General features: G+C 30.4%; 1 protein-coding gene and 1 long non-coding RNA gene across 2 annotated transcripts; both read left to right on the top strand.

The window, feature by feature from the left end:
* The first annotated feature begins 348 nt into the window (after positions 1–348).
* Positions 349–2,595, top strand: LOC145004272 (uncharacterized). The gene is made up of 3 exons (XR_013662337.1): positions 349–435; positions 525–723; positions 2,358–2,595. It is a non-coding gene; the product is annotated as an uncharacterized LOC145004272 (long non-coding RNA).
* A 4,290-nt stretch (positions 2,596–6,885) lies between these two features.
* On the top strand, positions 6,886–8,010 carry LOC145003897 (BURP domain protein USPL1-like). The gene is made up of 2 exons (XM_078962804.1): positions 6,886–7,005; positions 7,165–8,010. The coding sequence occupies exons 1-2, from the start codon at positions 6,952–6,954 to the stop codon at positions 7,948–7,950; spliced, it is 840 nt and encodes a 279-aa protein (XP_078818930.1). The 5' UTR covers positions 6,886–6,951; the 3' UTR covers positions 7,951–8,010.
* The last annotated feature ends 14,528 nt before the right edge of the window (positions 8,011–22,538 follow it).

Here is a 22,538-nt window from a genome sequence, read left to right as displayed (position 1 = left end):
AATTCTAACTTCTTAAACAAAAAAATCCTGTCTTTATTTTCTTGCTTTTATCATGAGTATTCTGAATGCTTTTTTATCCAAAATTTTGTAATTGGTGCAGTATTGCCTGACTTTGCTTAAGTATACGGGTTCATTAGCAGTGTGTTTGACCTAAATACAGTTGGACACTTATATAGGCTAAAAAAGATGGACCCCATTGATGTTGAAACAGAAGAAACCTCTCTATCAAGTTGACAAGTCCTGATTTTGAGGGTCATGTAAGCTTCCTTCAAATCCTCATTATTATGATTTATATTAAATAGGAACTTAAAGAGAAAAATGTTTGTGTTGTGTGTATGTAGAGGAAATTGTTGTCAAGTTATGAAGTTGATTCAAACCCAATATCATCACAAGTTCTTGCCCTTCTTGTGGACGTATGATCCAATTGAGGCTAAGGTATATCATGTGAACTACTTTTTTTTTATTCTGTTGGTGTAAATTTTATTTGTCTTATACATAGATTCTGAACTAATAATTGATGGTAGTTCGGCAATGATAAGGGGCTGATTCTTGCGTGGATTACCGGCCAAAGTGAAGTTTGAACTGAAAGATCAAGAAATTATTGAGCATTTGAAGGCTAAGGTTGGGTGCGATACAAATGAGCTTCACCCCTTATTGATGAATTCATTCCAACAATTGAAGGCGAAACTGGGATTTGTTATACTCATCCTGAGAAATTACCTGGTAATCTTCAATATATATTTTTTAACAGCAAGCAATAACAACCAGAGCCCCGCTAACGATGTTGGTGGACTAAATATAAATAAAGTCTTATCCCAGCGGTTTTACGCACTACTTCTTAGACCTTTCCAATATTTAGATCTACAACTAAGCCAAAGAACACTTTCACTACCCTTAAACATCTTATCAATTAAGTGGGATTATATATATATATATATATATATATATATATATATATATATATATATATATATATAACATATACATATCTTATTGGAATTTAATACCAAACAAATTATGGATCGAATATCATCTGTTTGTGAATACATCCACAGGTTTTTTTTAAATGATATTAAAAAAATATTGACCATTAGAAAGGCGGAGATCTATCATTAGAAATAATTCTTATTAATGGTCATCTTTGTCAAAAAAAAATTATTTTTTTTCAATTACAAAAAGATGGTGATCATAGTGAGCAATAATTCTTAGCTTAAATATACCCCTACGCTGTTTGATAAATATTTTTTAATAAAATTATAAGTTGAGAAATATGTATTAACTATTGTATATATAAAATGTTTAAAATTATATTACAATACCTAACTAAAAAAATTGAATTAAAATAAAAATAAGATGTCATATAACACAACCCCATAAATATGCTACATTAAGTGATAATAAGGTTGGAGATGTTTATGAGTTATGTAGTGTATTTGAAACAATACTCTCTAAATATATATCACCTAACTACTAAGAATTTCCCTAAATTAAGTTTCACTTGACCCAATTTCTATTTTTTTAGTTGTCAAAATGCAGGCGGTTCTGCTCATTTCAATGTTTGTCCAAGTCAATGTTTCAAATTGTTGTGCCATAAGGTGTTCGATTTCATATATTTTATGGATGAGCAACTGAAACTAATTTAATAGATTAGTAAAACTTAATCAACAAAATCAAATTGACGGATGGGCAATTGATAGACAATAATCAAAATGGAAAATGATTTTCTATGACAAATAAAAATTTAAATTGTTTTTATTTGAAAATTCAAACTTTTCAAATAATAGATTAGTAAAACTTATCTTTTTTTTTTTTTTTACTTTGAATTGTAGAAATTACTATTTAGGGTGACATTTTTTTTGTCGATTGAAAAAACTACACATTTTCTCTAAAGACAGTGGTATCCCTTATTAACTTCATCCATCAATCCATTATTTTCATTTGATTTCTAAAGAAATTTTTTTTGAATTGAACATGATGATAATGTTATTCGAGTAGCAAAATGTTTTTTTTTTTCATTAAAGTTTTGTTTATCTAAAATCCACTCAATTATCGTTTCGAAGTGATGATCAAAAGCCCTAAATGGTTGGTAGGCACAGGGAAGAGCGTTGTTGCTGTGTGAACTTACCTCCCACTTTAAGAAAATGTGTTGTGTCAATAGAGTCATGAGGTTTGTTGTTGGCATTATATATGAAGAAATTACATCTTTTATAAAGACCTGATTGTCTTTTCTCTTTCTTTTTACAAAAAAAAAAAAAAAAAAAAAAAATCATTACTTGGATGCTTGAAAAAGAGATGATAGTTTTGATGGGCTTATAAGATTCATATTTACTGATGAACCATTTTCCATTGAATATTAGGTAAGTGATGGCCATGGCTATCTCGAGAGGACTTTTTTTAGCGCAGCTTCCATCAGGAATAGGAATCTTTTTAGAACATGGATGGAGGATGCTGGTTTGACAACGTGAGAGATTCTGACTCACTGTTCTTCATCTTTTATCTTGTTTTGTTTGTTATAATTTAGATGATCAAGAGCCATGGACGTTGATGGGATTTTATGCTTCTCCTATGCTGTATGCACATACTAATTTGGTTATAAATGAGTCTCTAAACAAGAGATGGAATGTCGTCAGTGTATAATGTCATCATATGTAAATTGTTGAAGTTAGCTTCTTAATAAACAAGTAAAAAAGATTTAATATATTATTAGAAAGGTGAAAGTATATTATCAAAACTTATAAGATAATAAAAAATTATTTCGGAGGATTTTTTAAGTGATGAGTCATCTTAAAATTGAAGCCACGAATACATTGTCAGTCGAAAAAAAAACGAATAGCTAAATTGAAACTAATGCTTAGTGATACTTGCCAATACATTCTCACTTATTATTAGTATAACATGTTTGCTAATGCAAATAATGTTGAATTGAAACTAATCATCGTTCGCCGAAAAGAAATGAATTGCTAAAACAAATTATTTGCACCCGTCGCTTGGCGCGGGTAAACGGCTAGTATATATATATATATATATATATATATATATATATATATATATATATATATATATATATATATATATATATAGAGAGAGAGAGAGAGAGAGAGAGAGTTAGGTTCAAATGTTTTTAGCAAGTATTGTATGCTTAAATGCACCAATGAGAATTCAAGAATTAATAAATCATTAAATAAATTAAAAAGGGTATAATGGTAAACTTGGTTTATCTAATTATGGTAAAAAATATTTCAGTTAATCTCTCCTTAATTAGTTAAACCCTACCAAACTAACATCCCTTTATCAGTCGGCCGTCGATCACAAAATCATCTCGTCTCAAAATAATTTCTCGAGAATTTCTTGTAGGAGAATGGAAGTTTTAATCGAAGATTTACGATGGAGAAGACAGTGGTGTATGGCAGGGAGCCACCCTTGAAGCCTTAAACCCGACAGGAAAACGAGTGGGGGATGAGAGAACTTGGTGGTGGTCAATGATTCTATGGGTGTTTGGCTGTTGTTGATTTACAGAAAGAACTAGGGAGGAAGGATTTGCAGCCAATAACGTGGGTGGTGACAAACAACATCTCCGATGAGGGTGGTTTGGCAGTGAGGATCGACGGGAAGTAAGGGAAAGGGTCTCCGGTCTTTGACTGGCCGCAGGAGGTGTTATCATTCGTCAATCAAAGGGGTGTTTGGCTGGTTTACCGGTCGTCGATCATCAATCAGGTAAAAAAATTCTTTTTTCTTATTTGATGTTTAATAGAAATCATTGGGATGTTTGGGTTTTCCTGGAAAATTGATATAATGAAGGGGATATGGGTTTGAGTTTTGAAGGAAATCCATGGGTGTTTTGATTGGGTGTTTGAGCTTTGGTGTTTTGACAGGGAAAATGAAGGAGAAGCAATGAAGGTGTGATGTCCCATTTTCTTGATTGATTTGTCAAGAACAACACCGTGTTCTTGACTGGAACGTGATACTCAAAAGAAGAAATAAGGTAACTGGATGTTGCTTCTTTGGTGATTCATTGACTGTCAATCAAAAGGAAACACATGTTGAAACATAATAAAAGTTAATTTAAAACTCAATCAGGTGTCTTATTTTCTTTATTGATTACAATATTCTATTATCTGAGATTTAATCAGTGTGCTTCGATTTTACTGCAATTGGATGGTTTTGTTAGGACCAAATTAATAGTTGCCCTAAAAGTGTTTGATGAAATGCCAAAGAGAAATATTACCGTATTGATCGCTCAACATGCCATGGCTTCAAATTGTATTCATGGTAAGTGATTGAATTTTTATCGAATGTTTATCGATTCTGCATATCATCTCCATTATTCTAATGATTTATGCATTTTTCACTTTGATATTTTTCCAATAGAATGCATACGGTAACTGAATCTTGAATTCAAATTCTATCGGAATGGAATCAAGAATTCCAATTCTGTTGGAATGGAATATGGATATTTTTTTATAGTTTTTATTCTCTTAGAAACCGAACAAAGGAGGTATAACCTCCTGTGTAACTCATTTACTTTGCAAACTTTATTAATTAAAATGAACCATCATCTATGAACTTTTCATCCAATTGCTTTTTGATTTTGATTTTAAATCACGAATTCCAGTTCTGTTGGAATGGAATATGGATTAATTGTTTTATTCTATTTAATGCACTAAAATTTTTATTATTTTAAAAATTGATTAAGTTTTCCTTGTGAATTTAGGTTTTGAAGATGTTGCCATTAATGTGGAAAATGAAGAAAACATGGAGAACGATATTTGTATTCTAACAGAATGTATTCTATCAGAATTTATAAATTGTTTCTTAGCAATAATATTCTTTCGGAATAGAGTAGTGTTTTTGTTAGATTTTGATGATTTTTTTCTTTTTCTTAACCATTTTTAGTTTTAATCTTTAAGAATAAATGTAATCATTAAACCATTATTAGTCATAATTTTTTTAGAATGATTGTAATAACTGTTTATAGTATTTTTTTTTCTTTACCGATGAATGTAAATAGTGATTCTTAAAGAATAAAATCCGTATTTTTTAGAAAATGTTATTCTAGATAATATGTTGTATAATTCTTTAAGCATGTTTAATATAAAAAATATATTAAATGAAACAATATTCTGCAAGAATAAAACCACAATATGTTTATTAGTTTATTCTTGATTTTTCTATCATTCTGACAGAATAAAATCGGTTGTTATTAAAAGTAATACTAAAATTTGAATTAGAATTAATTTAAAAAAAATTCAGATTTTTTAAAAATAAGGGAATTAATGATCCCTTAAAATCCGAAAATTTCCTTTTTTAAAATAGGTTAATTGACCAAAATACCCTTTTGCTGAAATTTGTGTGATAATAGGATACATGATACCCTATTGTAATATCATAGACCCTCAGATCATGATTATTGATTCTATTCATCCGGTGGTCCAGATCTATGCATTCTGGCACACAATAGTTACTAGAAACAATATAACCTAACCCTATATATATATATATATATATATATATATATATATATATATATATATATATATATATATATATATATATATGTTTAGGTTTATTTGAGACCATGTTAATTTTGTTAGATCTTGAGATAAAATCTAAAAATAAATTTAAAATGTAAAATAAAAAGAAATATCTAAAAATTCTTTTTTTTAATTATTATTTTCATCACTTAATTAGCTAAAAAAAATAAGTATTAAAAAATAAAAAAATTACCATTTTTTTGAAAAATACGTGAAATATTCTAATAGAATACTGCACTGTAAATATTCTAACGTGATTTTTAAAATGTTAAAATATTCTATTAGATTTTCAGATATGTAAAATATTCGAATATTTTACTAGAATATGTAAAAATAATTATTATTTATTTATTTATTTTTGAAAAATATAAATGACGAAAATAGTATTTGAAATTTTTTTTGAAAGTTTTCAATTATTTTGTATTTTAAAAATGTTTTTTTTTCTATAAAATAAGTGGTTAGAATTGAGTTTAATAATCCCACAAAATTAAGCCGTCTTATATTAACTTAATTCTCTCTCTCTCTCTCTCTCTCTCTCTCTCTCTATATATATATATATATATATATATATATATATATATATATATATATATATATATATATATATATATATATATATATATATATATATATATATATATATAGAATGAGTTGCAAAAAGAAAATAATATAATAAGATTATATTTTTAGGATAAAAAATAAGATTAAGGATGATATATCGTTAGATATAAAACAATATTTATCTTATTTTCTACTTTAATTTTGTAAGAAAAAATAAAAATGAGTTAAAAAATAAGAACTATTAATTTTGTAAGTCGCCACGAAATTCATTATTTGTTATGAAAATTGTCTTAAGATTTTATGTTTTCTTTTTAAATCAACTTTTTCTTTTCTAATATTTATTTCAACCTAATTTTATTTTTGTGTTATGAAGCTCGTTTCAAGTGCCAATAGTTTTTGATTATCCTCACAATAAACGAATCCAAACAATTTTAAAATTTCACATTTTTCACAATGATAAAAACAAATTCTACAGAAAGAAAAATCCTGGAGAAATTTTTTATTAAAAAAAAAAAAAAAAAAGAAGACTTTTAACATTTTCGTTGGTAACATACAAAATATAAATTGCAGCAAATAATAAATTTTACAGTTGGGCCATAACGCGAGTATATTTATATTTTTATTTTTCTCAATAATAAGATATTAAGTTTGTAACCATAACGCGAGTATATTTATATTTTTCTCAATAATAAGATATTAAGTTGATGCATTGTCAACTTGTCATAAATGAAAATAATAATAATATTAATAGTAATAAAAATAATAATGAAGAAATTGACATGTTTATCCCTGAAAAGTAAAAGCCAACCTATCTATAACTTCCATACTTCTCTTTCACTTTGCATCTCAAAAACCAGCCATGGCTTCTTCTTCCGTTTGCAGTCTTCTCTTCCATGTTCTTTTGCTCATACAGGTATACACTACACACACTTCTTTCTTTATTTACCATATTTTATCCACATATATCATAGGATAATAAATACTTCAATTCCTTGAATTTGAATCACAAAAAACGAATGAAGAATCACAAAACGTGAAACTGATTTGAATCGAATCTTTGTATGCATAACAGTTTTGCAGCTCTCGAGATATCATCGACAAAAACCTGAAGACAAACGATAATAACGAAGAAAACCATTTAAAATTTTATGGGAAAAGTGAAGCCGATGATTTCGAGCCTGCTTTAAAAGTGTTCTTCAACGTAAATGATTTATACAAGGGCAAAAAAATGCCGATTTATTTCGCAACAAACGATCCTTCCACAACGCCTCGACTACTCACTAGAGAACAAGCCGATTCAATTCCATTCTCCTCGTCAAAACTCCGTTATCTTCTTGACTTTTTAACGTTGACCAACGACTCACCACAAGCAAAAGCCATGGAACAAACGCTCAAACAATGTGAACTTGATCCGACACCCGGTGAGACAAGATTCTGTGCAACCTCGTTGGAATCGATGCTGGACTTGACACGTGGCGTATTGGGTATGGTGAAACTGAAGGTGTTGACCACCAAGATCCATAATTTGTCAGATTCCGGTTATACCCTTTTGCAAGAGTACACGTTTTTGAAGGAGCCATTGAAGATTCATGCTCCGGATATGGTGGCATGTCATACCATGGCTTATCCTTATGCGGTTTACTATTGCCATGCTCAGAAGGGGAATAATAGGGCTTTTGAGATTTCTTTAGGGGGTAAAAATGGAAATAGAATTGATGCTATTGCTGTGTGCCACATGGACACTTCCAAGTGGGACACTGACCACGTGGCGTTTCGTGTACTCGGAGTCCAGCCTGGCAGCTCGCCTGTTTGTCATTTTCTTCCGGCCGATAACATCATGTGGATCCCATCGGTTTAGATGAATAGTGGATTGTAAAACGTGTTTGAATGTGTGCAATATAGTCTTAATTAGTAGCTAGTGATTTTATGCTCTATTACTTTTTTCAGGATTAGCTAACCTTATTTTATGCATTGTATAATTGAAAGGAGAAGATATAGTGTTACAAACAATAGATAATCGGAGAATTTAAAAGTTTAAAACAAATAAAAAAGAATTGGTAATTGATCATAAGGTAACGTTTGTAAAAATAATTGATAAACTAGATAATAAATTACATAATATAAATATAGACTTACAAGTTTAACTCGTAAGTGGTATAAAAATGTTGTGAGGTGAATCGTTTTGTTGCTTGGTAATATGATTCCCTATGGATGAAGATATGTTGCTTGCCCATCTAGTTTGTGATCCCATTATTACCAAAATGATAGGGAAAAAGAAAGGCTCTTTATCAATGTTTATAAATTTATTTTCTATGTATTTTTCTTAAATGTTCTAAGTTTTTAACTATAAATATTAGAGTTATAGTTTAAAAGAAAATATTTTAAGAAATCTATATTGAGTAGATGAAGAGAAAAGAAGATTAATATGTCGGATTGAAAGTTGTAGAATATTTGTGAGGTTATCTCTCATTGCCTATATGTTTAAATTAAAAACTAAAGTCTCATGGAACGGAGCATAAAAAATATTAGTATAAGCAGAATAGTAGAATGAGTAATTGTATTTTATGATTATGTTTGGTTGACTTATTAGAATATAATTAATTTTATATAAAAAGAATTATATTATATTGTAAATATAATATAAAGTTGTAACTCCACTATGCATTATACATAAAGTTTTAATAAACTGTAATTTATAAAAAGAAAAAACTTTACACATAATATAAACTTAATTAAAGCCCATATATAAATTATTCATCCACATGTATTATCTAACTCAATAATTTGATGTAATTTTTATTTTATATATATATATATATATAGAGTCAAGATCAAATAAGAAGGAAATTTTTGGTAGGAAGGTAAGAAGTTTTTTTTCTACGTATTTTTTTCGCGAACAAACAAAATGAATCATTAGATGATTCATTTGTAAGATGATTCACAAGAAAAAATTCTCAAAAAAACATCTCGATGATTCATTTATACAATGATTTTGTTGTTATTCACTAAAATTATCATAAAAATGAATTTTTTCTTAATTTACTTAAAAATGAATCATAAAGATGTTTTTTTGAGAATTTTTTCTTGTGAATCATCTTACAAATGAATCATCTAGTGATTCATTTATTTTGTTCGTCAAAAAAATATATAGAAAAAAAACTTCTTACCTTCCTACCAAAAAAAATTTCTTACCGGATCTATATCCTATATATATATATATATATATATATATATATATATATATATATATATATATATATATAAAATAAAAATTACATCAAATTATTGAGTTATATAATACATGTGGATGAATAATTGTCATAATTTTAGTTACCTATTCAATTACTATTTTGATGATTTATGAATAACATGGTATGTAGTATAAATACTCATCAAATATAAATAAAAAACCACATCATCTTGAATATAGTATTTTAAGTGTTCAAGAATCATCTCAAATCTCCTTTTATTTTGTAATGTTTTAGTTTAGTTTGGTTAATTTAGTTTTAATTACATCGAATTTATAACACGTTATTAGTACGAAAGCTCTAATAAAGTGGAAATCACATTTATCATACTTGGTGCATGTATTACTTAATAAAAAAAAAGATATTTATTATAAAACAACCATTATATTAAAAATAATAATCTCTTAAGAAAAATTATTCATCATTAACAACTAATGATATTAATTTATTTTTGTCAAACCATTATTTATGTATTGTAACTTTTATTTATACATTTACATTATTTACATTATGCAAGTAATTTTTTATTTATGTATACTAATATTTAAATTATGCAACTAATTTTTATATATACTAACTTTTGTTTATACATACTGATGTTTATTTATTTATATTTCAGATATTCTTCGTAATTTTATTTAAACATTTACTAATATTTATTTATGTTTCTAATTAGTAAAATTATACCAAGTAAAATTATGTACTAATTATAAATCTTATTAAATAATTTATAAAATACATATATATATATATATATATATATATATATATATATATATATATATATATATATATATATATATATATATATATATATATATGTTCAGGTTCATTTGAGACCATTCTAATTTTGTGAGACCGTGAGATTAAATTTAAAAGTAATTTTAAAATGCAAAATAAATGGAAAAATCCAAAAATTCTTTTTTTAAATATTATTTTCGGAACTTGAATTAACTAAAAAAAATATAAAAAAATATAAAAATAAATAAATAAAAATAAAAAAAATTCCGTTTTTTTTTTGAAAAGTACGTGAAATATTCTAAATAGAATATTACACTGACATATTCTAAAAAATAATTTTAAAATGCAAAATAAATGGAAAAATCTAAAAATTCTTTTTTTAAATATTATTTTCGTAACTTGAATTAACTAAAAAAAATATAAAAAAAATTCTATTTTTTTTTTAAATACGTGAAATATTCTAAATAGAATATTACACTGTATATATTCTAAAAATAATTTTAAAATGCAAAATAAATGGAAAAATCAAAAAATTCTTTTTTTTAAATATTATTTTCGGAACATGAATTAACTAAAAAAATAAAAAAAATAAAAAAATGCGTCTCACGGTCTCACAAAATATAGGTGGTCTCAAATGAACCTAACCTTTTATATATATATATATATATATATATATATATATATATATATATATATATATATATATATATATATATATATATATATATATATATATATAATTTAATTTAATTTTCCGTTAGTGAACATCAAGACCGAAACATTTTTGTATTTTTCTTTTAGTTTATGAAACGAACAAAACCAACATACTTTTTGCACTTTTTTCTATGAAACAAAGAAAACGTATATATATATATATATATACATATATATATATATATATATATATATATATAGTTCTAAGTTTTTTTTTTCTTTTTGGAGCCGTAGAATTTTATTAAATAAAACTAGTAAGAAAAAAAAACAATTGCATCACAATAGTAGCTAAAGAGGGGTTATGAAGTCATTCGGTCCAACGGAATTTAACTTTACTACATCTATTAGAAATCCAAAAGAAAGACTTTTCAACAATCTCATCAAAAAGAAGAGAGTTATTTGGTAAAACCATTCCAAAAATAGTTATATTGCGAAAATTCCATATTCACCAAAAAGAAGTGATAATGACCGCATCAAACACCTTCCGTTGACCTCTCCGTAAATTAACATCATCCAACCAATTTATGAAAGATTGCATTGAAAGTTGAACCGGAAGAGATAAGCCCCACCAAATAGCGATCATGACCCAAATATCTATTAACTCGGAACAATCTGTAAAAATATAATCAATAGTCTCCACTTCACAAGTACAAATTAGGCACATAATTGATGGAACCAAAATGTCTCTATTAGATAATCTTTCCCTCGTCAGAATACTATAAAGGTGAACCCTACAGATTAGAATATTAAGTTCAATAGGGATCTAATTATTCCATTTAGTAATCATATCTCCCGATGTAACCTAACCACTATCTACGGCATAACGAGCTGACAAAACAAAGAAAGTGTTAGAAATATCAAGAGACCAACCCAGCTTATCTTGAACATGCTGAAGCTGAACATCCTACATCAGCTCCAAAAACGAGTCACACTAACCTTGCTCTATACCTCCTCTAGGCATACGTTAGGGGTGTTCGCGGTGCGGTTTGGTGTGGTTTAAAGGTGAAACCGCAAACCATGCTGCACATGCGGTTTGAGTTTTTTGGAAACCGCAAACCGCACTACAAAAGCTCTAAACCGCATTATGTGGTGCGGTTTCATGCGGACGGTTTGTGCGGTTTATGTACGGTTTATGCGGTTTGATAAGTTGTTTCAATTTATAACTTTAGTTGTTATTCATTCCATTTAAACACTTTCAAAATTTACTAATTATAGTGCAATACGCTTTAAAAGGCATAGATATTGCGAACAAAAAAACACATAATATTTTGCTAAGCTGTTATGACTTATGAAATTTGATATCATAGTCTTTTAATTCTTTAATTACTATATTTAACAATCGTGATATAGAATAAAGTTATTGGATAATATGAAGTATTTGGTAATTGGAAACTTTGATATATATATATATATATATATATATATATATATATATATATATATATATATATATATATATATATATATATATAATGAATGGTTAGGGCAACACATATTTGAACCAATGAAAACACGACAACACATCACTTCCACAATAACTTCTACAATACATTACTTGTAAAGAAAGAAATGGACACGTATCATTTGATTATTGGTTCCGGTAGATGTTGCCCTAGTTATTTGTTTTCCATAGAACTCATTCATATATATATATATATATATATACACACACACACACACACAATGCAGTGTGGTTTAAACCGCGGTTTGGTAACTATAAACCGCAAACTGCACCGCATAATGCGGTTTGACAAAATTACGAACCTCAAACCGCACCGCGAAATTCTAAACCTCATTATGTGGTGCAGTTTGGTGTGGCGTGGGCGGTTTGTGTGGTTTATGCGGTTTTTTGCACACCCCTACGTCCAAGCTCTTCAATATTCCAACCAATTAAAAAACGATCCCTGGCATTGGTTATATGGTGATTATCGAAAGCAAACACTCTATGGAAAGAAATAGCAAAAGGATTATCAGCCTTCCAGGTATCATGCCAAAAGGAAGTATAAGCTCCATCACCAATTCTAGTAGGAGATAAAGTATGGAAGTAAAAACCCCGGTCTTTAAGATTATCAACCATCCTTGTAATACCATTCCAAGGACCCATCAAATATCTCATCATGATCAAAGGAGTTTAGAAATCACCCAACCTATATAGAATTTTTACCACCCTAACCAAAACAAATTCAGAGTATAAAAAAACGTCACTTCCAACGGAGCAATAAAGCCCTATTAAAGGCAAAGAGACTACCAATCCCCAAATCTCCAACTAATCCAGGAGCAAGAACTTTATACCATCTAATCCAATGCATACGATGATCATCCAAATCGCTCCCCAAAAGCAAGAAGATCTCAATCTCCAGATGATTCATCACCATTACAGGGACAGGATAAATGGTCATCAAGTAACTGCCAATAGAACCCAAAACCGACTTAATCAAAGTCATCCGCCCCCCAAAATAAAGACATTTAGCCTTCCAACCCGCCAATTATTCCGGAAAGAATCAATAATAGGACCCCCAAGAATCAACTCTATCCATATTCTGACCAACAGGAACTCCTAAATGTATAAAAAGGAAAGAGCCCAAAGAACATCCCATACAACTAGCCATAAACGAGACTTGGTTAGCAGACACCCCCACACCATACAGCTTACTTTTAAGAAGGTTGATTTTCAAACCCAAGGCCAAAAAGAAGCAACGGAGAATATGAATAATATGGAGAGCATTCTCATGATCCCACTCTACCATCGGGACAACATCATCAACATAAAGAAGATGAGAGATAACAATTCCCCCAATCATAATTCCCCTGTAAGTATTGGACAATTGGGCCCGAGTGAGGGCCACGTGCAACCCTTCCATGGCCAAAACGAAAAGAAAAGGAGAAAGGGGATCACCCTGTCTTAGACCTCTAAACATATAGAATTCCCAAGAAGGGGATCCATTCACAAGGACCGAGATAGTGGCAGAAGAAAGCATCTCCAAAATCCAATTACACCACAAAGAGCCAAACCACATAATTTTCATAATCTCCAATAGGTAATCCCAGAATAAAGAATCATAAGCTTTCTCAAAATCCAGTTTGAAAATCAAAAGAGGATTTTTAGAAGCCTTACTCCAAGCCACAACCTCATTAAGAAGAAAATGACCATCTAAAATATGTCTGCTTTTTATAAAAGCAGATTGCTTCATACTAACCAAACTACCAATAACCACTACCAACCTATTATCAAGAAGCTTGTCAATAATCTTGTATTGGAAACCAATCAAACTAATAGGTCTAAAATCTCAAACATTCTTCGGATCTCTGACTTTTGGAATCATAGTAAAAAAGGAGGCATTACACCCCTTAGGGATAAAGGATTGGGTATAAAAACAAGACACCAAGTCAAAAATATCCTCCTCAAGAATATCCCCATACCGTTTAATAAAACCAAACGTAATGTCATCCGACCCAGGAGCTTTAGATGACCTAGAGTCCCACATTACCTTTTTAATTTCCTCTCGAGTAAAAGGAGCTTGGAGACACTGAATCTGAGAAGACGAAAGCTAGGAAAAATGAGTATAATCAATATGAGGACAGGGTCCAGTCTATTTAGAAAAAGAGAGACTAGAAATGAATAGGAAACTCCTCTTTAACCCTGATTAGGTCACCAGTCCAAATCCCATCCTTTAAAACGCCTCGAATCTTCATTTGTCTTCTCTTACGATTTATAACCCCATGAAAAAAATTGAATTTTCATCGCCGTCAACACCCCCATTGAATTTTAGCCATTTGCGCTAGCTCCAGGCTTGTAACATGATCTAAATCTGTGATATTTTTTAGAACTATAACTCGTTGCTCTTGTAAATTAGCATTTCCTCCGTCTGTCATAAGGCTAGCATCAATAGATACTAAAGTTTTTTGGAGCACCGTAAGTTTAGTACCCATCCTGACCCGACTAACGATGTTCCAAATACGTAGGTTAGATTTTAGAAGCTGAAGTTTCTTCTTAAATTTAACCCAAGGATGAGAAACACCTAAAAAAAACTTTATTCTTGAGACCAAGAATTTCTGACCACCTCATCAAACCCCTCCAGCTCAAACCAAGAATAAAAAACACGGAAAGGAACTGGGCCATAATCAACTCTATGCTCCGATAAAAGGATAGGCCTATGATCTGGAACATGTTTCTCAAAGACCATACTCAAAAAATGAGGGAAAGAATCCAGAAAACCATCAGAAATAAAAAATTGATCCAGCTTACTAAATATAGAACCTCACTTATCACTCCACTTTTACCGAGGACCACCAAGGGGAATATCAGTCAAACCATCATATTCAACGAATTGATTGAAACGCCTAGCTGTAGCGGGATTAAAAAGAGATCCCATTCTATCCGAGTCATCACGAACCTCATTAAAGTCCCCCATCAAAACACAATCTCCGTGGAAAGAACTAATAAGTTGGAGAAGAGTAGACCATAGTTGTCTCTTGCAATCAGCCCCTTGAGGAGCGTAAAATAAAATAAACAAGACAGGAAACCATGAAGAAGACCAGACCGCCTCAATAGCAATAAATAATCAGAACTATGAGTTTCTTTTATAATAAATATGATCCAGATCCCAAATAAGAAGAATGTCACCCGAAGCTCCACAAGAAGGAGAAATCGTGTAAGAAAAAGAATTATTACCCCAAAAAGACTGAGTTATACAAAAGTCAATAACCTTCATTTCCGTTTCTTGAATACCCAACAAATTTACTTTATGCTTATGATATAAAGTTTGAACCGAAACTCATTTATTTTACAACCCGCTCCTTGAATGATAATAGAGAGACAATTCATCTCAACACCGATTTATCTCCCTTCCCTTCTACAATTTCTTTAACCCGATCAAAACACCCATCTAAGTTATATCTCATGGCCTTCCCAATATCCAAGGTCTTTTGAATCTCACTAAAAAAAAGACCCATTATTATATAATTTATTCAAACACCCATCAAATTTATTCCAATTAGAAAAACCTAGGGGATGAGTCAAATTATCCTCAGAATCAACAATACCCGACGCCCGAGCAAAGCCACTAGAAAAACCGAATGGAGCTTTATTTATTTCAACAGTATCATTCCAATCTGAATTGAATGGAATCATGACCGAGGCAACAAAAAGTGTTGGAGCTACTTCCGGAATAGTAGCCTTCGCCGGAATAGTAACTGTCACCGGAACAGTGGCCGTCAGACACTGTTTTGGTGGTCGAGAAGTATGCGAGAGTTGCACATCAGGTTCCTATAAGGGAAAGTATTTCACGAGCTGATCAGGAGCAGAAATTGGAGACAATTTTTTTTTTCTAATCATCCTTTTCTAACAAAAAAATTCCCAAAATGTCCCTCCTCTTGAATATTGCCATCCGGATCATGGGTGTCTTCTTCATTTTCATCCGGATCATTTCCTTTACTATTCTCTAATCTTCTTTCATTTTTTCTATTGTTTCATATATCCCAAAAGGATCATTAGAACCTTTTTCCTTTTCACTACTTGAATTAAAATCTTGGTCTTCTTGGAAATTTCCATGATCACTTATTTTTTCATAACCGGATTTATTGTTTTCCCAAGCAAAAGATGGAGTCCACTCGGAGGCTTCCTTTATTCTAACCAAAAATACTTGACCATCAATACTAATTCTCAATACTTCCGATAAATTTCTTGGAAAGTGGATAAAATACAAATCCAGTTTTTGTAGACATCCTCTCCCAAATCATCTTCAAGATGAACAATACTTCCCCATTTAGCCAAAATCTTTATGAATGCTTCTTTACTCTATGCACATAGAGGCAAGCCTTCACATCTACCCATATTAATCGATCCGTTGGAACAAAATTGCTATCCTAAGGGCGCTTCTCTACAGTCCAATGATTCATAGCATCACTTGCTAGGAAATTTTTACATGCTTCTTAGTGTTTAAACTCAGGCATAACCCATAGGCCTCCAACATATCGGATATCAAAATCCTCAAAGCCCTCATCAAATCAAAGCATTCGTAGGTTAGGCAAGGTAAGAAAATCTCTACCCTTAATGAGGCAAGCTTGTTTTCTTCTTTCTACAATGAAATCCCCAGCAGAAATATGAATAATATCATCATTCTTTTTATAAATTGTTTTGTCACTAAGCCCACCTCTAACCACACTTGCATAACTAACTAAAGGGCATGCAAGCTTTTCCGCATTGACCCTAGAATTTCGAACTTTTTTATGAGGATTAGTAGGCTTCGAAAATCTTGGTGTAGAAGCAAATAGTTTGTGATATCCAAACCAAATATCATATAAATTTCTTATCATAACCTCAGAATTTGAAACATCCACGAATCTGATAAACCCGAATCGTTTACCCAATTGAGAATTTTTATTTGAAATAAACACATCAACTACTTTGCCAATTTGATCACACATTCGTCACAGATCACTACGTACCACGTAATCTGGAACATTAGTAACATAAAAAGAAGGTATAGTCTTACTTGATAAATGATTCTTGTCTCTTGCATTATAAGTTCGATGACTTCCAAAATTATTGAAACCTGAATCATCTGGTTTCCTGCGATCATGAAAAGACGACCCCATACCGAACGACTATTAACCCTTATTAGAAAGAAAATACGAAGTGCAAACTCAAAACCCCACGAATATTGCCACTACGAACCACCGATCACCCTACCGACGTTTGACAACGCCTATGAACGGTTTGAATTTTCCGAAATCGCCAGTCAAAAGCTTTTTATCACATTAATTATAAAAGTATTTCTTAAAAAGCTAAAAATATTCCTTAGGTGTAAAAAAGATAAAGCCAACAAAACATAGTCTTTTCATTATTTTTCTAATAAACCAACAAAACATCAAAAAGTTAAATTTCGATAATCTCATCAAAAAGTTAAATTTCGATAATCTGGTATTTAAACATCTACATCCTCAGAATTAACGTATACCATTTTTTCTACGCAACCATCTACAACCGTATAAACAACTGTTTGCTGCAAAGATTAATAATAACGATAAAACTAGAGTATAAATATTCTAATAAAATATCAAGTCTAACACGTTTTATTGTCTTGTCTTTTCAAATAAAATAAAATACGACTAGGTGTTTGCGTTTTTATTGTCTTGTCATTAAAATAACAAAATGTAAAAAACTCTAAAATATTTGTAAGACATTTAATTATAAAATAAATATTTAAACTATTTACATTATATTTTTTTAAACGAATAAAACGGCAAGTTAAATAAAAGTATAAAACGAAATATCAATAGTCAAATTATAATATTAATGTGCATAAATGAAAAAAAAAAAATAGTAATAAGGAAAACCGTCAAATAAGGTATTCAAAAAACGTCAAAAAAGGTAAAAATGTTTTCAAAATCATAAACATAAATAAAATAATAATAATAAATTAATATTTTAAATTTTAAAATATTAAATTAAATGTAAAAGAAAACTAATAATTTTATTATTTAAAAAGAAAAAAAAAGATGATTGCAAGTTTGATAGGACTAAGGTGTTTTTTTAAGATCAAGATAGTTTTTTTTTTAAGAAACCTCATACGCAGCAGTTATAAACAATAAAAACAACGATTATTTTTTCTATTATAAATTACATCACTATCATATTTCTTTATACCACAAAAATGAGTAAATTCTCTCACTTTTCAAGGTTATCAAGATCAAAATGATTCATCCAGTTGTGATTCTCACAACTATAATGATTATATCACTTGACTTTCTATTTTTCAATCTCACACCAATGTATTTCATCCTGATTCATTTTATCATTTCTTAGTTTTGTATGGATGATTCTTCTCCCGCTTCTGTTTTTTGCAATACATATTGAAATAAATGGATTTTAATTTTCATCTTGTTATTTTGTTTATAATTTATAGCTATAATATGTCAAACGATGCAAAGCTCGAGTTTGCATCACTTGAAGTTAGGGGGAAAAACTATATACCATGGATAATGGATGTTAAAATACATCTTGAGTCCATGAGAATCTCAAATGCTATATATAAATTTAATAATTGTTTGGCACAAGACAATGCGAAAGCACAAGTTTTCCTTCATAAGAATATTGATGAAATGTCGAGATTTGAATATGTTGATATTACTGATCCAAGTATTCTATGAAATCTCTTGAAAGAAGATTTGATCATCAAAAGGATGTTATACTTCCGAATGTTAGAGATGAATGGAGAACAATGAGGTTTCAAGACCTCAAGAAAGTAATTGAATACAACTCAGCTTTGTTTAGAATATGTTAACAACTCAAGTATTATGGACAAAAAGTTACTAATGAAGATATGTTGGAGAAAACATACTCCACGTTTCATGCAACAAACATTACCTTGATGAAACAATATCGGTTGCAAAAGTTCACAAAATATTTTGAACTAAATGCATGATTGCTTTTTGTAGAGAAAAACTATGAGCTCTTGATGAAAAAATATGAATCTCGTCCAACGGGATCAGTACAACTTCCTAAAGCAAATGATACAATTACCGATGGTCATCAAAACAATGCACGTGGACAAGGGCATGATTATGGTCGAGGAAGAGGTTGTGGCTATTATAATCGAAACAAAACCCATAATTAGAACCATAATTGTGGTTGTGGACATGGTAATAATCGTGGTCGTGGCCATAAAAGGAATAACTATCAATCTTCACAAAGAAACAATGGCTATACAAAAGACAAGGCCAAAGTGGCAAGGCATGATGTTGGGACATCACATAAATCTAATGGTTCATGTTATGGATGTGATAGCACAGACCATTGGTCAAGGGAATGTCGCGCACCTGCACATCTTTGTTGATTTTATCAAGAGTCCATTAAAGAAAAAAAGAAAAAAGCAAACCTCATTCATAATGTTGAATGCACTCCGCTAATTATTGCTGATTTCTACAATGACATGGAAGACATATACTAAAAATTTATATTATTGTTCTAGTAAACTTGTTTTTCCTTCCTTTGTTTTTCATGTAATGTCTTTCCTACAATAAATGAACTTTCTTTATAATAATTATTATGAATATGTTTATTGGCTTATTATTTCTTTCATACGTAAAGTTTAATATGAGTCCAACTAGAGCATAACACCAAAAGAAGATTGGAGATCTTTGTATAGCAGATAGTGAAAATACGCATACTATTTTGAAATCAAAGAAATATTTTTCAAAATTAGTACCAACAAAAATAGTCATACATACAATATCAGGTCTTGCAGACTTGATAGCGGGAACTGGGAAAGCCCGTTTATATTACCAAATGGTACACACTTTTGTATAGAAAATGATTTATTTTATCCAAAGTCTAATAAAAACTTACTAAGTTTCAATGGCAAATATTTCAAAGGATATGACAAAAAAACTGTGATCATTGAAAATAAGAAATATATGTATATTATAGACAAAAACCATGTGCTTGTAAAACTACCAACACTTGATTCTGGTTTGCATTATACATATGTACATATGATTGAATGAAATATGGTAGTCAAATAAAAACATTATGATCCTGGGACATTCAGTTTATGGCATGAGAGGGTGAGCCATCCGGGATTAATAATGATATGAAGGATAATTGAGAATATGCACAGATACCCATTGAAGGACCAGAAGTTCCCTCAATCTAGTAGCGTAAGTCCATGTACATCGTGTTCCCCTAGAAAGTTAATTATAAAGCATTCTCCAATGAAAATTGAAAGGGAGTCACCTAGATTTCTAGAAGGAATTCATGGTGATATATGTAGACCAATTCATCCACCATCTGGACCATTTAGATACTTTATGGTCGTAATAGATGCATCCAACAAATGGCCTCATGTTTGATTATTATCAACTTATAATATGGCATTTACAAAGTTTTATGCTCAAATTATTAAATTAAGGGCACGTTTCCCTGATTATACTATCAAAAGAGTGAGACTTAATAATGTTGGTGAATTTACTTTATAAGCATTTAATAAATATTATATGTCTGTAGGAATTATTTTTGAGCATCCAGTTGCTCATCTACACATATAAAATGGTTTAGCTAAATCATTGATTAAACATCTCCAGCTAATAGCTTGACCATTGTTAATGAGGACCAAACTTCCTGTTTCTGTTTAGGGCTATGCAATCTTATATGTTGGATCATTGATAAGCATGAGACCAAATTCATATCATGTATATTCTCCACTACAACTTGCTTTTTGTCAAGAGCCAGATATATCCCATTAGTGAATTTTTAGGTGTACAATATATGCCCCTATTGCACCACCGCAACAGAAAAAATGGGTCCTCAAAGAAGGTTGGTAATATATGTTGGTTATGAGTCAGTCTCTATTATAAGATATCTTAAACCTTTAACAGCTAATGTTTTTACAGCATGCCTAGTTGATTGCGAATTTGATGAAGAAAATTTCCCATCATTAGTGGAGAAAAGAAGATTCTAGAAAAGGGTGTTTCGTCGCATGATCCTTTTTTATCATATATTGACCCTCACACAAAGCAATGTGAAATGGAAGTTCAAAAGATAATTCATTTCCAAGAAATAGCAAATCAATTGCCTGATGCATCTACTGACACAAAAGGGTGACTAAATCATATATACCAGTTGTAAATGTTCCAGCTTGAGTTGAAATTCCATATGGACAATCTGATGATAAAGTCACTCAAGAGTCTAAAACACACCAGAAGCGTGGAAGGCTATTTGGTTCTAAGGATAAGAACCCACGAAAAAGAAGAGGAGTAGAAAATGCAGTAGATCATGAGGAAAGTGTTCCTGGTGAAACACAAAATATCGAAATCCTCCCAAGAAAGGAAGATGATGCACTAAATTATGGCCAAATAAATAGAATATGTGACCAAAATGAAACTGATAATATAAGTGCAATATTTTCTTATTCAATTGCATGTGATATTATGAATGATGATCCCGAACCACAATCTGTCATTGAATGTCAAAGAAGAAATGATTTGGCTAAATGGAAGGATGCTATGCAAGTTGAATTAAATTCTCTGTGACAACCCAAAATTTCCATTCTGTACAAACAATATCGCTTCAATAGAAGTTATAGCAGTCACAGTTAATTTTCAGACTTTTTCGTGTAAGTTTGAGTAATTCAGGGTTTACACTTCAGGAAATATCAGGCGAGTGGATGCACTAGGGTTTTGTGCAACACTGTTATTCCAACACTCTATTGTATGAGAAATCATTTTAGGAATAAAAATATTTTCTGCCAAAAATATCTCAGGACTATAAATAGAATTCTGAACCAAATTCATTCATTATTCGCATTTCCAACTAGAGAAAAGCCATTTTCTCTCTCACGGATCTTCGGGTTTTTATCCCAAAACATGAGTAACTCTCTCTGGTAGTGTTAGAAAGCTTATTATGTGTTTATAACATGATTTAGATAGCTAAATAACTAGATTTAGGACTTTACTTCCCAAGGTGTTCTTGGGCGGTAAACTCCCGAAACAAATCCTAGCCTTTCCCCCGTGATATAATACTACCTTGGAATTGTATAGAAGTGTATTAGGGACAAGAAAACAACAAAGAATCACCCAAGTTTAGGTGTTCACGGCCCAAGATGATCTTGGACCGTGAACTCCAAAATCATGGATAAAAGGGTGCTTTTAAGGCACCTAAAGCCTTAGACATTTACTAGGAATTGTGTCCACTTAAATGAAGGACCAAAACACATCAAAAGCACCCCTCAAAGTGAGTTCACGG

The sequence above is a fragment of the Lactuca saligna genome, chromosome 7 (genome assembly GCF_052625555.1).
Source record: "Lactuca saligna cultivar CGN05327 chromosome 7, ASM5262555v1, whole genome shotgun sequence".
Taxonomy (NCBI): domain Eukaryota; kingdom Viridiplantae; phylum Streptophyta; class Magnoliopsida; order Asterales; family Asteraceae; genus Lactuca; species Lactuca saligna.
This window is presented reverse-complemented; position numbering and strand designations above follow the sequence as displayed.

Excerpts from the sequence above, each read along its gene's own strand:
- LOC145003897 (XM_078962804.1), top strand. The coding sequence starts at position 6,952 with ATGGCTTCTTCTTCCGTTTGCAGTCTTCTCTTCCATGTTCTTTTGCTC. Across the intron at positions 7,006-7,164 it reads ATGTTCTTTTGCTCATACAG|TTTTGCAGCTCTCGAGATAT; the intron begins GTATACACTACA and ends TATGCATAACAG.